Below are 15,845 nucleotides of genomic sequence, written 5' to 3' on the forward strand. Positions count from 1 at the left end.
TCCCCTCCCTGCCAGGTTTATGCAGTAACTCGCGTAAGACGGTGGGAGGGCTGAGTGAACGATGACAGAGATCCGAAGGCTGTACACGAAGTCAGAAATTTTTATTAACAGCAGTCTGGAGAGGATTGGGTGATGAGACACATGCTGACGTATGAACACCTATGTCTTGTAGATGGCATGTTTGATGACATACAGTCACTTCTGGGATTTCGGCAAATAGCATGCAAGGCTGAAGAAATTTAGCAGTAACACCAGCACACACGCTGTCAGCGAGATGCTGAGCTACCCTAAGTGGAGACTAGAGAGTTACTAAACCTGTGCGGGTTTTGCCCGGCTGTTCAGCCGTCGGTGGCGCTGGGGCGCGCCGTCAGTGCGCGCTGCTGGACGCCCACGGCCGGTGACGCGGCTGCCGGTGACGCGGCTGCCGCCCCCAGGGCCGCGCCCTGCGGCCTACGGGGAGCGGCCGCCGCCCCGCCTCGCCCGCAGTTTCGGCTCCCGGGAGCGAGGCAGCGGCCCGCACACGCCAGCCGGGCGAGGGGCGGCGCCTGCCCGCCCCGGGGACAGGGAGCGGGGACCCCCGGCGCCGCGGCCCCGGCAGCGAGGGGGACGCTGCGCATGCGCGGCGCCACGTGACACCGCCCCGCCGGAAGCGCGGCCGCGCGGCGGCAAGATGGCGGCGCTGCTGGCGCGGCTCTGCCGGGGCGCCCCCGGCCTCCGCGCCGCCCGCCTGCCCCGCGCCGCCGCCGCCGCCCCGCCGCTGCGCCGCCCCTCCGCGCCGCCGGGGCCCCCCGCGGCCGCTCAGCTTTTCGGCGGCCGAGCTGGTTCGCGCCGCGCCGGGCCCGCTGCGGCCCTACTTGCGCCTCATGCGGCTGCACCAGCCCACCGGTGAGCGGGGCGGCGCCATAGCCGTGGCGACGCGGTAACCATGGCGATGCAGGCGCCAGCGGGCGAGAACCGGGGGGTCCGGTGGCGGTGGCCGTCGCACCGCTCCCCGGCCACACGCTCGCTGGGCTCGGGCAGAGCGGTTCGCCAGAGAGCGCGTCGGTTCGGCCGTGCCGTCGCTCGGCAGCGAGCTGCCCTCTGCCCCGTGCCCCCCCACCTCTCGTTGCCCCCCTCGCCCCACCCGGGTTGTGTCCCCCCTCAGGGACGTGGCTGCGGTACCTGTCGTGCACCTGGAGCATCGCCTTGGTGGCTGAGCCAGGCTGCTTTGTCCCCCCCACCCCCATTCCAGCCCCCTCTCGTTGCCCCCCTCGCCCCACCCGGGTTGTGTGTCGTGTCCCCCCCCCTGTCGTTGCCCGCCTCGCCCCACCCGGGTTGTGTCCCCCCTCAGGGACGTGGCTGCTGTACCTGCCGTGCACCTGGAGCATCGCCTTGGCGGCGGGGCCGGGCTGCCTGCCGGACTGGCACATGCTGGCCCTGTTCGGTGTCGGGGCGGTGCTGATGCGCGGAGCCGGTTGCACCATCAATGACATGTGGGATCGCGACTATGACAAAAAGGTAGAGAAACCGCCGTGGGCTTGCAGGGACCTCAGGAAGTGGTTTGCCGGTTGATTAACCAAGTCAATGTCTGCTCATTTCCAGCATCACCGGTGGGCCCTTGCTGAGTGCAAGGGCTTCAGGCTCCAGGCTCAGAAATTCCTCCGTGTTTCTGTCAGATATGCATGCAATTAATTTGTCTATGTTTCCTCCTAGAATAGTAGAAATCTGTTTATTTTGTATAACATTTCTCTGTCTAGGACTATAATAAGTCTTCTAGAGTATTAACCTCTGTGTAAGATAATTATTTTTTTCAACAATTTTTGTCAGCAATTGTCAACAATTATTTGTTGTCAGCTGTACATAGTACTTGAGCAAGTTTATTTTTCAACTTTGCTTTGCATGGCAGAGCAGAATAACACTTTTTTGCTACACTTGGTAGTTGCAATCTACCCAAGAACCACGTATTTTAATTTTTTTTTAATTTTCAGGAGCAGGTTTTTCTTGAATATTGTTAATTTCCTCATGGCTGTTAAGTGTATCATGCCCAACCCTCAGCTAATCCTCTTCTGTTATGTTGTATTTTTCATCTCCTTTTTGTTCAGAAGAGGGAAATGAGCAGAAGGCAGTGCCCCGCGTCAGATGTTGGAATGTGCACAGGTGCAGGCTTGGAGGGGGAGCATCCTGGTGATGCGTCACTGTTTGTTTGTCTTGTTTTCTGTTCCTATATTATTCCTCTGGTTTTGGGGTTTGGTTTTTGGTGCTGGCAAGAGACAGGTTAATGAGCCAGTCCAATACGTGAAGTTCTTACAGCTCTGTTGTATTTGTGCAGTTGGGAAGGCAATGGATCAGTACAGGTTTTGTGGCAGCTTTGCATGGTTTAGGGTTCAGAGGTTATCAACATCTACATACGCTAAAAGTATTTGACAGGGTGGGGTGGGTGTGATTAGTAAGGTGGCGTTTTCAATGGAATGAATTCCTTTATGCATTGATGGGATGTGGTTAGATACAAAGTTTTAAAAATTCTCATTGCAGCTCTTTCTTACGTACCTTAAGAGGGTATCTTCAAAACAAGTGCGATAGAGGCCAGACCAACAGCAGGGTGTTGGCTTGTGTTGGTGATGGTGGTTTGGGAGTTTAGATTTTATGTTACAGATTATTTGGTAAATGTTTTCTTTTCTTTAAATGGAACATCCTGTGTTTGGTTATGATGTGCAGTGGAATTGCTCGCAAATACATTAAAGGCATGTTTAACCTGCAGAAGCAGTGTTTGACGTTTAACATAACCTGAATGGGGGGCGGAGAACAAACTAAAAGAGTTTATTTACATTCACATTATTAAAGCATATGCAGAACACTTTATACATATGTAGCATTCTATAAAAAGTTGGCTTTCGAACTTCTTTGAATGGACTTTACACCATTTTCATCAACGTGCAAAACTTTTGTCTTTTTTTTTTCCTTTGGCAGTGGTCACCTTTGGCAAGTAACTCAGCATACATTGCAAATTAACTTTTTTTTCTGATATTTTTTTCTTCCTTCAGCTAGCCTCGTATGATTTTCTGTTCCAGACGTATTTTGTAAAATCTATTGTATCCCAACTAGGATTAAATTAATTGTCCTCTCATGGTTATTAACTATGGTTACGCGTGCTAGAGGAGCCCTGCAACTTTATGGTATTTTGCATGATAATCACTTCAGTGCGTTTAAACACAGAAGAACTGCTCAAATTTGGGATAGTTAGCTCACAACTTTTTAGGTCTGATTTTTTTTTTTTTTTCCCCTAAAGTAATAAAATTTCAATATGAGATATCTGCAGTGTTTCTAATCAGCCTCATTGCACACAATTGGCGCTTTATTTCTGCTCTAGTTTTTAAAGCCTACATGCTTCTATTATGAGTGCTGCTGCTTAGAAATAACAGCTCATGACCATGGTGGCATGCTAGGTTTGTATCATTGAAGGAACCCCATCTCATACATTCTGTGACCTGTTTCTGTTTATTTTTGTGCTTATATGCCAATGGTGTGACTTCTCATTTTAAGATACATTAGAATGTTTTATGTTGGATTTGGTATTAATATGATTATTTCAATTTTTAGGTTGCGAGGACTGCAAGTAGGCCCCTGGCAGCTGGAGAAATCTCCATTTTTCAGTCCTTCATTTTTCTTGGGGGACAGCTTAGCTTGGCGCTTTGTGTGCTCCTGTGTCTGAACTACTATAGGTGATGTATGAGTTACCTTTTATTTAAAATTTTATTATGGGTCCAGAGTTAAGCACAGATTTTCAACAGAAAAGGTGTTGGGTGCAGACAGAGGAGGCTGTTAGACATGGAATTGTGTTTAACGGTAAAAGAATTAGTTCAGTAGTATGTATGGCTCCTGTAATGCTGCACAGTATCTTGTGATCTTTAGACTGGCGAACAATAAACGTCTTGGTACTTTTTACAGTATCATTCTGGGGGCAGCCTCTTTGTCTCTCGTGATCACCTACCCTCTGATGAAGAGAATAACATACTGGCCGCAGTTAGTTTTGGGTAAGCTGGAAATATTTTTACTATTTTTTTCTTCTTCTACAAATAAGTAATTGAACTTTTTCAATTACTTGAAGAAAGCAATCTGATTTTTTATAACTTTTTATTAAAGTAAAATTACCTTATAAACAAAGGTTTGTTGTGCCAGAAGCTTCTTAAAAGAATTTATAACACAAGAGTTGATGTTTGGGTTAGGGATTTTCTTTGTTAAAAATCAGTTCCTTCCTTTGGCAAAATGAAGGGAGGGAGAAAGGGAGGAAGGAAAGAAGTATTTGTCATTTGAGAATCAGCTTTAGTTTCAGGGTGCTCTTGAAATCTTTGTTAAGCATACATTTGTCCTGCATTTCAGTCTTCAACCTCTAAAGTACCTCCCGTGCAGAAATGGATGGTGCTTGTATTTCAGGATGAGCTACTAAAACATATCTTTGTATCTTAGCCTTCACATTCCAGCTGCCTTCAGCTTTTTCAGCCAACATTGTCATTTTCAGACTTGAAGTACCATAGTAGGCTGCTGTGCACTCTTGCAGTCAGTTATACTGACATCTTTTGTTTTACTGACATCTAAGCATTTTAACTTTAGACCCGTTGTTTGAGTACACTGGCATAGTTCTGTGCAAATATTTCCCTATGCTAATGAAACCAAATTTAAACTGAGGGAAAAACGTGTGACTGTAACCATTTCTTCTTGTAGGTCCATAGTATATAATGTCAAATACTTGAATTTATTACCTGCCTGAAAATAAGTGGTAGAAAAATAGAGATGCCAGTATTTTATAAAAAGCTGCTGATGAACACTCAAACAATATTTATTTCTATACGTGTAATTCCGATTGCTCCTGGCAATCTTGTAACTTTTTTTTTTTTACTCTCTTTATGTTTTTAGGGCTTACATTTAATTGGGGAGCCCTTCTTGGCTGGTCTGCCATCAAAGGGTCATGTGAGTGGTCTGTGTGTTTGCCCTTGTACTTAGCTGGAGTAATGTGGACGCTGCTATACGATACTATATATGCACACCAGGTAGAGTAACAGTGGGAAATTTCAAGTGTCTGTGTATGTTTGTGTGTTTAATTTACAACTTTGTTGTCAAGCAGCAGTACTAACCCGCTGCCGCTCTTCACCCTCAGCTGAGCTAAAACAGCATCAAGGAAACCCCAGCCCCTGGACCTTTTATTGCTGTTTGCAAATGTTTTACATACCAGACAGAAAGCTGGAAGTATAATGAACTTTATGTGCCTATGCATTTGCATTGTGTAAATAACTTTGGTATTGGTATTGGCTCTTAGCTACTAAAGCAGCTTTAAGGACCAACCTCCTAAATTAAGTTTTAATTTAGAGACCTACAAATGGGCTTAAATTGGTTTCCTAATAAGAAATGTTGGAAACTTAAGCAAAGCCCTTTTTGTTTTCCTTATGAACTGGCAGTTGGATTGTGGATTTTTTACTAATTCATCCTTCCATTCCAGGATAAGAGGGATGATATCATTATTGGTGTGAAGTCAACAGCCTTGCAGTTCAAGGAGGATACGAAGCAGTGGCTCAGTGGCTTCAGCCTTGCAATGCTCCTGAGTTTGTGCGTGGCAGGAATGAATTGTAACCAGACATTCCCGTATTACTCAGCTGTGGCTGCCATAGGTGCTCACCTAGTGCACCAGGTTTGATGGATTTATTTATACTTTTTCCATGTGAAAATTCTTGATAAGAAATTGTAGTGATTTTCTACCCCCATCAATTTGCCAACTACTTAAAAAAAATAACCCTGTAAAGAGAACTGAAGTCTTTTGACAATAAGATTGCTTCTTTTAAGTGCCTTTCGCAGACCTTTTGTTTGGAGAGACCTCCAGTGGTCCACATACTGTAGAGCACTGGTTTTCAGTCTGTTCCTGTCCAAAAGAACTGCCTCACGTTAAGCTGTGATCTCAAGGGAGCAGTTTTCTTCTTGCTTCCAGTAGCAGCTGCAGCTAGATCCTCCTCCATGTCCTGCAAGATTGTGCAGTTTTTACTCTTCTGATGCAGCTCTTGCAATGTCTGGCACATATGATCTGAGACAGCAATTGATGTATGTTATGATTGTTCACTTGCTTTAAAAGATTTTGTGGTCTACACTATCAAGGACACAGCTATACAGTAGCTATATGAATACGAATATTGCATGTTCTGTCTCTCAGAGGCGGTTAATTTTACATCTAAATAATTATACAGTACTGTGGTCTGGAGCTTCAGTCTGTGATCTGACAGTTTAACAAAATTTTCTGTGGCTTGTTCACTACCACCTGTAGCAGATGTTAATATTATAATTTCATGGTAATCGACTGTTCTAATTCACAGTTCTTTTTATAGCAGAGAACAATCCAGTTCAGTCTTGTGTTAATTTAGAAATCTTAATGAATAGCAGAAAGAAAGAAATCAACTGTGTCAGTAAAGGAAACACGCACGATCTTGTTACCCTGTTCTTTCTGAATCGTAGCAACTGTGTTGCCCAGCCTTTCAGTGACAGGTCATTCTGTATGAAAATTGCTGGTCTTGATAGGTGAGTGATAGCAAAGAGGTTTGAGCAAGTAGTAAAACCGTCAATAGTCTGAGAAGTTAAGTGTGTGGTTAACATGCAACTTTGTAAAGCACATTAGACTTACATTGCACTTTAATGGGGGGAGCTTGTGCAGGTGATGGATATTAACAAACCTCTGGGTAAGAGAATTCTTATGATGGTGTAGTCTGGTACTTGTCAGCCACTGCTTTTCATAGCGGTTGTTCTTGGAGATTTATGAGTGAAAGAGTACTATGTTCCGCTACATAATCATGTACAGTTTGAATTGTCAGAGAGGCTTTACCTTGTAGTTTTGGCACAATTCCCTGCAGGGGAGGGGGTTTATAAATGAGAATGCAGACCTATTGAATGTAAATGGTGAAGAGTGTACACAAATTTTCTAGATTGCCAAAGTCACGAGAGCAGTGTTGTTCTGTGTACCACAGAGTACTTTCCTTTTGAGTGACTATTTTAATATTCATGCCTTCTAAACGTTGTCATGCTTTTTGATCTAGATTTCTGAGTGTGCTTACCTAACTGAGTTTAGAAAGCTGAGTAAGCCTCATGAGGGTTAGGTTTTCCTGAATTGATTGGATTTGTGCCTGAGACAGAGGAATTTGGGTCATGAACTTGTCAAATTTCTATCCCACTCAAGAAGTTCAGTGGTAGAAAAATAACATCTTGTATTTGCTTTGCATTTCTGAAGATATATCTCATGGTTTGGCTGCTCTTGGGTTTTATTTCTCAGTTCAGTTCAGTGGTTTCAGTTCCCTGTGCTTGAGGGGCTGGCACGTTTTCAAGGGCGTGGATAACATGTTTTAGAAGCTTGTAGACAATTTTCAGATTATTTGATCAGAACCTAGCCCCGTCACCTCTCTACAGCTGCAAATGGCAGAAGAACAGATTTCCTAGCAAAAGTTTCACTTCGATTAGTCTGATATATTCTGACTTCTTCAAAGGCTGAGTTGCAGGGTTTGAGGTTTTGGCGGGGTATTTCTTTCATTTATTTTGCTTAACATTTCCTCTTGCCATCCTTTTCGAGACTTTTGCACCAAGTTTTGTTTCTGGGAATATTTGTCCGGTAATTTTGCTCTTGTTGTACTGTGTGGGGTTTTTTCACCTTTAGTTGTGACTCACAGCAGACAGCTGCCAAGCTGCTGGGCAAGCTTTGCTTCTAGCCGTTGTTACAGGTGTCCTGGTTCTTTTTTTGCAAGAGGGTTGAACAGACATGGCTAAGAGTGACTGGACTACACCGGCACTGTGTGATGAGGCAGGGCTGGGCACCTTCCTGTGCATTCCAGTTGGCTTGATTCACTGCTGGCTCTACAGTGCCTTGTCTTTACTTAAACACAGAGCAACACCTGGCAGCAGAGATTTAAAGGTGCAGGCAGGTTTGGGGGGGGGGCGGTTATTTTTATTTGAAGTTCCCAGTGTGGAATTATGTGGCAAGCTACTGAGGAAGATCTCAAAAGGACTTATTTACATGCCCAGATATTTTTACATTTTAAAATGTGAAACCAGACACACCAGTATCCAGGCTGTTTATATGGTCCTTCTTTGAGAGGGTCCAGGAATCAGGTTCATGTATGATCCTTGACTTTTCTGCAGTATGTTGAATAAAACTGCCAAGTAAACATAGATGCCAGTTACGCAAAAAATCCTTTGTAAGCACAGACTGTTCCGGTTTCTTGTGGAGACAACGGTATGCTTTAGAATTTGAGATTCAGTTTTTGAAGTTACAAACCATTTGGTGTCTTTTTGTGATGTGTCAAATATTTATGAGTCTGTAGAATAATAATGCTATAATGTTATACTGTGCTTCTGCAGATTTACAGTTTGGACATAGACAAACCTGAAGACTGTTGGAAGAAATTTGCTTCAAATCGTACTGTAGGCATTCTGCTCTTCATAGGGATTGTGCTTGGAAATCTGTGGAAACAAAAAGACATTAAAAATGTAGAAGAGTCTTTAGAAGACAGGTAGTTGAAATTGCTATAAATACTGATATTTCAGTCCAGCTAAAATGTAAGTACTGTAAGAAGGAAAATGTTTTTAACATAAATATAGCTGCTTTATACTGTTTATTTGTAAAAGCTGGTGAAAACATTCTTGTTTCTAAAAGCATGCAAATTAAATTATTCTACAATATAAGTTTTGATTATCCTTAAATGACTTCAACCGCCGTAGAAGCTTCAACAAGTGCAGCTGCTCTGGTGGTCCTGCGTAGTACAAGCAAACTTCTGTCAAGCTCTCGGGACTGTAAGACCAAGATTTTATACAAAACAGATGTCTCTTAGTGACAGCATGTGGGAAAATGCAGAGTGATTTCAGGATGTAAATAAAATCTGACTGTACATGTTTGGTGTTCTGATTTATTACATGAATGATTGTCAGTTTGAGTTGGAGCTTGTTGAGTGAAAAAATTGCAGTAACAATGCAAAGTGATCCTAATTTTTCAATTTTTATTTGTTAATTCTATACATTTTAACATGCCAACTGGTTTTATTTGTAGCCTTACAGGAAGAGCTTTTTTATAGGAGGCTGCCTATAAACAATAAAAATATCAACTACAAGCTAACCATTACATTGCTCCAAACCATTCATGTTTTTGACTGGCTTATGCTCTCTCAGTTACATGATTTGCACAGTAGTTAACCTTTTCTTAGACTCATGGTGTCAAAGATCTTCTGTGGCACATTCTGTAACTAATTTCTGTGGAAGGTGCAGCAGACACGCCTGTTCTACGAAAATGATACGGTGGAGTTGACTTCAGTTTACATACTGGTAGGCAATGCAAACACAGTTTTCTCCACAGGTAGCTTTGCATATGCCTGCCTGTGGGGCTGTGGTTTGGTGGTTGCCAAACTCGTTATGGTATTCCAACAACCCTTCCTGATGTCTGCTCTGCTCCTTGAGTGGTGGGGCACAACTGTGCAGTCGCATCAAAAACTAGGCTGCGTACTGCTCTGACTCTGAAGATGGGTATCATATTTTAAGGTTATTTAAACCTATATGTCTGAGAGACATTGCAGTCCAGAGCTGTGTGTTCAGGGTTCGCTAACTAGTTTTGCGTTACTGATGATGGTGAACCGGTGAAGAAGTTCCTGTTGCAGGGAAATGAGAAAACATATGATGAGTCAGTGGCTTTGGTCACAGCAGATCTTTTTTGAAAATTATTGCATGTTTTCTGTGGAGTGTTTCCAAACTCATCTGGAAATGCATTTTACAAAGATATACCATAGCTGTATTTTAGGTTCATTGCCTGAAAACTGAAGAAAGGTTTAGGTTCTAGGCTATAATACTGAGCAGATACTGAGTTATCTGCTTGAGCATTTTGCGATTAAAACACAGAAGTAAGTGTGTTTTTAAGTGCAAAAGAGACAAAGGCTGAACTGCTTTCTAGCTAAAACCCTGTTTGTATCTGCTGGCAGGTACATACACATATCTTCTCCTTCCATTCCCAAGCTATTCTATTCCAAATCTTCAGAAAGACTCTTATCTGCTGTATTTAGATACAGTCTGTTAAAAAATTCTCAAATATACCTATTTCTGAGCAACAGCTTCATTATTAGCTAGTGTGCTTTTGCACAAATAAGCAACGTCTGCTGGAAGATTCTCCTCCAACGCCAAATGTTGCATTTCTCCTCCCCTTCCTTTTCCAATGTTCCTCCACAGGCTCTTGAGATAACAAATGCTTTTGGAGGCAGCAGGAAGGTCAAATGTGCCTTGCAAAAGCAACGTGAAATGCCAGCAGATGCTTGGTGAAACAGAAGACTCCGTAACCAACACAAACACTTGCCTTTTTGTGCTCCCATTGCACTTCATAGAAAAGTACATCAGAACAACACCAGCTTGTTGCCCAGGAGTAGCGGTATGTATTTAGAGTCCTGCAGAGGTACGGGGAGGGGTTCCCAAGGCATTGGCTGCCCTTCAGAGTGGGGATGGATTTTTGACTCAGAAGCCCTCTTGGGGCAGTGGCACACAGGAGCTATCATACTTGCCTTTGCCAGGGGGAGGGATTCACCATAAGGTCATCCAAGGCAAATGTCCCTGCATTTTGCTATTTGTATATTTCTTGGTAAATGTGGTATCATGAATGTAAGCAGGTCAGATTTTTCTCTCCCTCTAATTTCAGGAAAGTGTGCACTGCAGGCACCTAGCTCAGGAGCTGTGGTGTGCAGACAGCATGGGACAGAGGGCATGGGACAGCCAGCGTGGCTGGAAGGCAGTCCGGCTGCAGGAGGTCACCAGGTCAGTAGGTCAAGCATAGTGACGGCCACTGGTAGCCTGGCTTGGGAACAAAGAGGGGGCTTGGCTCAAAGTCAGAAAGGTGTGTCAGTTTGTGGAAAGATCAGAGCATCCTGTGGCCAGGAGTCACTAAAAAGCTGGCTGAAAGTCAAGATAACCCATCGCCTGTACCAGCATGGCATTGTGGTTAGCTGAAAGCACAACCACTGTGAGGAAGGACTGGTAAACAGAAGCAGGAGAATATATTTTGTGGGTACTGCTTTTTTTTTTTTTTTCCTTTTGGTAAAAGCAGGGAAAGGGCCATTAGTTTCTAAACACATCACAGTGCAAATATCAGGAGAGATCTGTTTAAGCTTCAAGACAAAGCTAACAAGAAAAAATGCGGCTGTTAACCGGCCATGGATAATGTGAAGTTTCAGTATTAGCTGAAGGCTCTTGGCGTATGGGGGGGGGGGGGGGAGTTCCCTGCAGTGCCTCCCTGTAGTTTGTGATGAAGGCAAAAGGCCAGAGCAAATTTTAACACGGTGTGTGCTAGGTACAGTACCAGAATTACAAAGGAAATAGCAAAAAACCTCGCTGGTTTTACAGCACTTTTCTTTTCCTGGATGGTGGTGGTTAAAAATAAAACCACCCTCCCCTTATCCCTGGCCAGGCAGCTGTACACACATGGTTTTGTCTGAGCTAAGCAGGAAGAGGTCTGATATAAATAAAAAACAAAACAAAACCAACAATGAAAAATACTGTTCAAATGCCAAGTTCAAACTTTTAAAAATACAGCTTTAATTTCTGGAAGAGTGAGTGGAAATCCTTACCCTAATGAAGAATAAAAGAAAACCAAACCCACCCCTAAATGTTCACACTAGCACTTCCTCCAAATTGCAGAGCTTCTTGGATATGACAGGTAAAGAGGAGAAACGCTTAATATAAAATATGTTGCTTCAACTGCATAAAGGAACAGAACCAAGTTAGTAACAAGCTGAGAGGGCCGGGGGAAAGAAACTGCATGCCATTCCACAGTACTTTTGTTTGTTTTCTTGGACTGGTGTCAAAGTATTGTTCAGCTCTGAATGAAAAGTATATTGAAGGGAAATAATTTTATCTTCAAGTTAACCCTACAGGCAACAGCACATGCACAGAACGGGGGACTGTTTTGAGGAGAAACTTCGAGAATGTGAAGTGGTTGCTTAATAGAAAGACCTATGTGCATTTTGTGTTGGCTGTCTTGCTGTAGCATGGCCATATATTTCCTGGCTTCATCAGAGTTTATTTTCCATCGAATGCTGTCACGCTATTAATCACTTTTTCAGGAAACACATAAATGGAAATAAAAGTATTTGAGAGAAAAATGAAGGAAAGCACAGGCTTTATGTATACCATAATATATGTTTTGGCAATACCTGCATTACTGTTCTGCTTTATTTAAGCATTGATTGGAAGGGACCTTAAAGAATTTGCACGATGCTTTTCTTTTTCCCCTGACTTCTGCATGCATGACACCACACAGTGGGTGCAGTAGTGCAAAAAATGGAAGATTTGGCAGGTCACTGGAAGAAGTGTCACGCTGACCGTTACCTGTCAGGCAGAGGAGCTGGGAGGTCTCCTGTCTCCTTCCTGCATGAGGGCAAGAGCCAGGGCAGAAAGCCAAGGCTGCATGAGCGCAGGTCATCCGTGAGGCTGATGGGGCTGAGGTTGCTTTTGGCAGGGAAAAGGACAGGCGGGATGTCCGGTGTCACGGTGCATACCTCCTCTCCCAGGCAAAAAGTTGATTAAGACGGGGTTGCTCAACTTTGGCACCCACAGGTTCGTCGCTTGCTGGCGCTTCATCTGGTGAGGGTACTCTCCACAGGTGGCCTGCCACCAGCATGACCTGGCAACCAGTTGAGCTGTCAGGGGTCCTCTGAGACGTTGGAACATCTGCGCAAGGAAGCCATCCACTACGGAGTAGGTGCAAAGGCAGTGATTGTTGTATCTGCTGCCTTCAGACCTTGCTCAAGAAATCCGTGGCAGAGCAGAGGGGGACCAAGAAGTTTCCCTCAAGAGTTCGAGCTGCTCAGTGCAGATTTATTTATGCCAGGATAATCAGAATGTGATTCAGCAAACTGGACTTGAAACACATAGGAAGCCACCATAAGAGGTTATCAGGGTAAGCGTGTTTTGCCAATAGATGGGGTCAGCACCAAGGATACAGACACCAAGGTAAAGAAGTGAACTGATCTTCACTTTAAAACAATAAAATAGTAAGTGAAGTAATACAGCAAGAATAAAACAAGACAAGGCAATGCACCTAATCACTACTGCATATGACAGACTATAGTAGTTTAGAAAGACATGTCAGCAATTGCTCTAATACTTCACCATCACCCAGATCCACAGTTACTGGGGAGCCCTGGTTACAGCGAGGATTTGGCGAACCTTTCCCAACAATTGGGAGGTCCTACGCAGTGCATCTGCTTGCAGGTGAGGTCTCCAAAGTCGCTGTAAGAGCTTTTATGCTGTTGAATAAACAAGCTCACATAATTTAAAATGCAGAAGCATCTGGTTTCACTCTCTTAGATCCCACCGAAGCCTGGCCAGTGTCATGGTTTAAGCCCGGCTGGCAACCAAGCACCACGCAGCCGCTTGTCCACTCCCCCACACCTGGAGGGGTGGGAAGGAGAATTGGAAACAAGGGTTGAGATAAGAACAATTTAATAATTTAAACAGAATAAAAAGGTAAGAACAACAATAAGAAGAAGAATAACAATTATAATGGAAAGGTGGGGGAAAGGATAAAATCCAAAGGAACAGGGAGAAAGGAAAACAAGTGATGCACAGCACAGCTGCTCACCACCCGGCCAGCCAGTCCCCAGGCAATGATCCCCCCAAGTTTATATACCTAGCATGATGTCCCATGGTATGGAATACCTCTTTGGCTAGTTCATGTCACCTGTCCTGGCTGTGTCCCCTCCCAACTTCTTGTGCCCCTCCAGCCCTCTGGCTGGCAAGGCCCAAGAAACCAAAAAATTATTGACTTAGTATATAACATTACCCAGCAACAACTAAAACCATCAGTGCATTATCAACATTGTTCTCACATCAGAGCCAAAACACAGCACTGTACTAGCCACTAAGAAGAAAGTTAATTCCATCCCAGCTGAAACCAGGACAGGGAGGAACCAACGGAGTTCCCTGTATCTACTTGATTTTAACCACCGGTTTGCAAACTGGGCCATATATCTGGTTTCATGGCCTTGACTACCTGCTTCTAAGCAAGGAAGGATGCTCTGTGTCTTCAGTGATGATTGTATTTTATCTAAGCTACATCTTTCACTAGTGATCATAGAGAGTTCACTAATCATTATGCATATTTTTCTAATGATCAGATACTAAATATATATATATATATAAAATATTTGGTTGGTGGGTTCATCTAGAGGTCAGCTTTGGCTCAGGGCTTGTTGCTCAGGCCTCAGAACTTCAGCATGTTGGGTGCTGGGTTGATGAAATCACAGGGAAGAAATGCCATCGTCCACAAGAGGCATCACGTGCACACAGAGGGGAGAAACAAGGCTGCCATCAAACTGAAGGTGAGCAAAGCTCTCCTCCGAATACAACTTGTCATGTGTCTGCAGCAGGTGCAGAGCCACGCGGCTTCCCCCTCTTGCACATCATCCCCTGTTGGAAGAAGGGTTCGCCGGAGTCAAGAAGACGCTCAGTATGAGTTATGCACCTTGCTCAACTTTATCAGTTTCTAACACTACTTACATAGAACCGATACACATGCATATTCGTAAAGCAGAAATATAACTGGTTAGTAGTCTCTAAACGCGCGCGCTTCTCACACCCCTAATTATCATGACTAAAATAAGCATTCTATCCACGTAGCTAATTGTGTTGCTGTGCTTCAGCCCTGTAGTTTGTTACTCCCTGTTTTCCCATACCGGTCCCTATCTTTCTTGGCCCTGCACCTGCTTTCCCAGCAGCTGTATCTTGTTACAGCCACGGCCTGTTGGCACAACGTAATTACTTGGTCTCAGGACTCAAGAATAGCTCAAGGCCACCTTTCTCCTTAACTTCAGCACAATTCTGATTGCAGGCCTATTCTAATACCAGGCCTGGATTGTGCAGATCTTCAGCGATTCTAAGGCCATGCTTCTGCAGCCATTCTTCTACAATCCCCCTCAGTTGAACACACATTGCCTTCTCCCATCTGTCTTAAAAAGCATCTGTTATTCAGTAGTAAAGGCCCTTTGGAACCAGAAGAATAACTCATTCTGCTAAGTAACATAATACATTTAAAAAGCGCTTATCGCAAGTCAAATTCTGTTGCAAAGCGTGTTGGAGGTCATTTTGCCAATACCTTGGTTAATGTTGGATTAACTTTGTGGTGCATCATGTGTGCTGTTCGGTCAGCTCCTGCTCCTGTTGGGCTAACGTGTTGCTCCTCACAGCGCCATCAGGTTAAAGCAAGGGCATCACGTGTGCTGGACACAAGGGGCACGAGAAGGTAAGGTCCATTGTCCCCTGCAACGTGGTGGCAGCAGCTGTCAGCTTGGGGTGACACTCCTGGGAGGCCATAGAAATGGCACAGAGCGCACATCCAGGCTGGGAGGGAGGCACAGGTCAGCTTATCCAAAAAAGCCTCTGGAGCTGGCCCAAGAGCTGAGGTTCTTCTGCTTCCCAGCACTGCCTGGGGACAAGGATGGGGACAGGAAGACCTGCACTTGCAGCTTCTGGTAGCTCTTCTGCTTGTGCACAGGTGCAAGTCTGTGAATTTTTGAGTTCGGGTATTAATGAAGGAGCAAAACAAACAAGTTGGACTACTCCAGTTACAAGAGGGTTGATTTGGTTGTTGATTTTTACCTTATGTTCTTTACTTCCTGAGCTCCTGAGATGAAGTTTGATTCCCAGAAGGCATTGTCCTGTAGGTGAAGTGGCCTGGAAGAAGGGTGGCACTGCTGAAAGGATGGTGAGAAAAAACAAGACGGTAAGCGCAGGAAGCAGAAGCTCAGCCAGGCTGCGTGAAGCATCTTGTGACAAACCTTTGCCCAAGCCTGCGTGTGACCAGACGTGGATGTGAAACCACT

General features: G+C 44.4%; 1 protein-coding gene across 1 annotated transcript; it reads left to right on the forward strand.

Annotated features, from left to right (window-relative positions):
* Positions 1-655: 655 nt before the first annotated feature.
* Positions 656-8,885, forward strand: COQ2 (coenzyme Q2, polyprenyltransferase). Its single transcript, XM_040582786.1, is given in 8 exon segments — positions 656-784; positions 786-885; positions 1,331-1,497; positions 3,577-3,698; positions 3,925-4,010; positions 4,891-5,024; positions 5,471-5,659; positions 8,359-8,885. Coding segments are annotated over 8 exon segments (1,068 nt in total). The 5' UTR covers positions 656-670; the 3' UTR covers positions 8,515-8,885.
* Positions 8,886-15,845: the final 6,960 nt, after the last annotated feature.

The sequence above is a fragment of the Falco naumanni genome, chromosome 1 (assembly GCF_017639655.2).
Source record: "Falco naumanni isolate bFalNau1 chromosome 1, bFalNau1.pat, whole genome shotgun sequence".
Taxonomy (NCBI): domain Eukaryota; kingdom Metazoa; phylum Chordata; class Aves; order Falconiformes; family Falconidae; genus Falco; species Falco naumanni.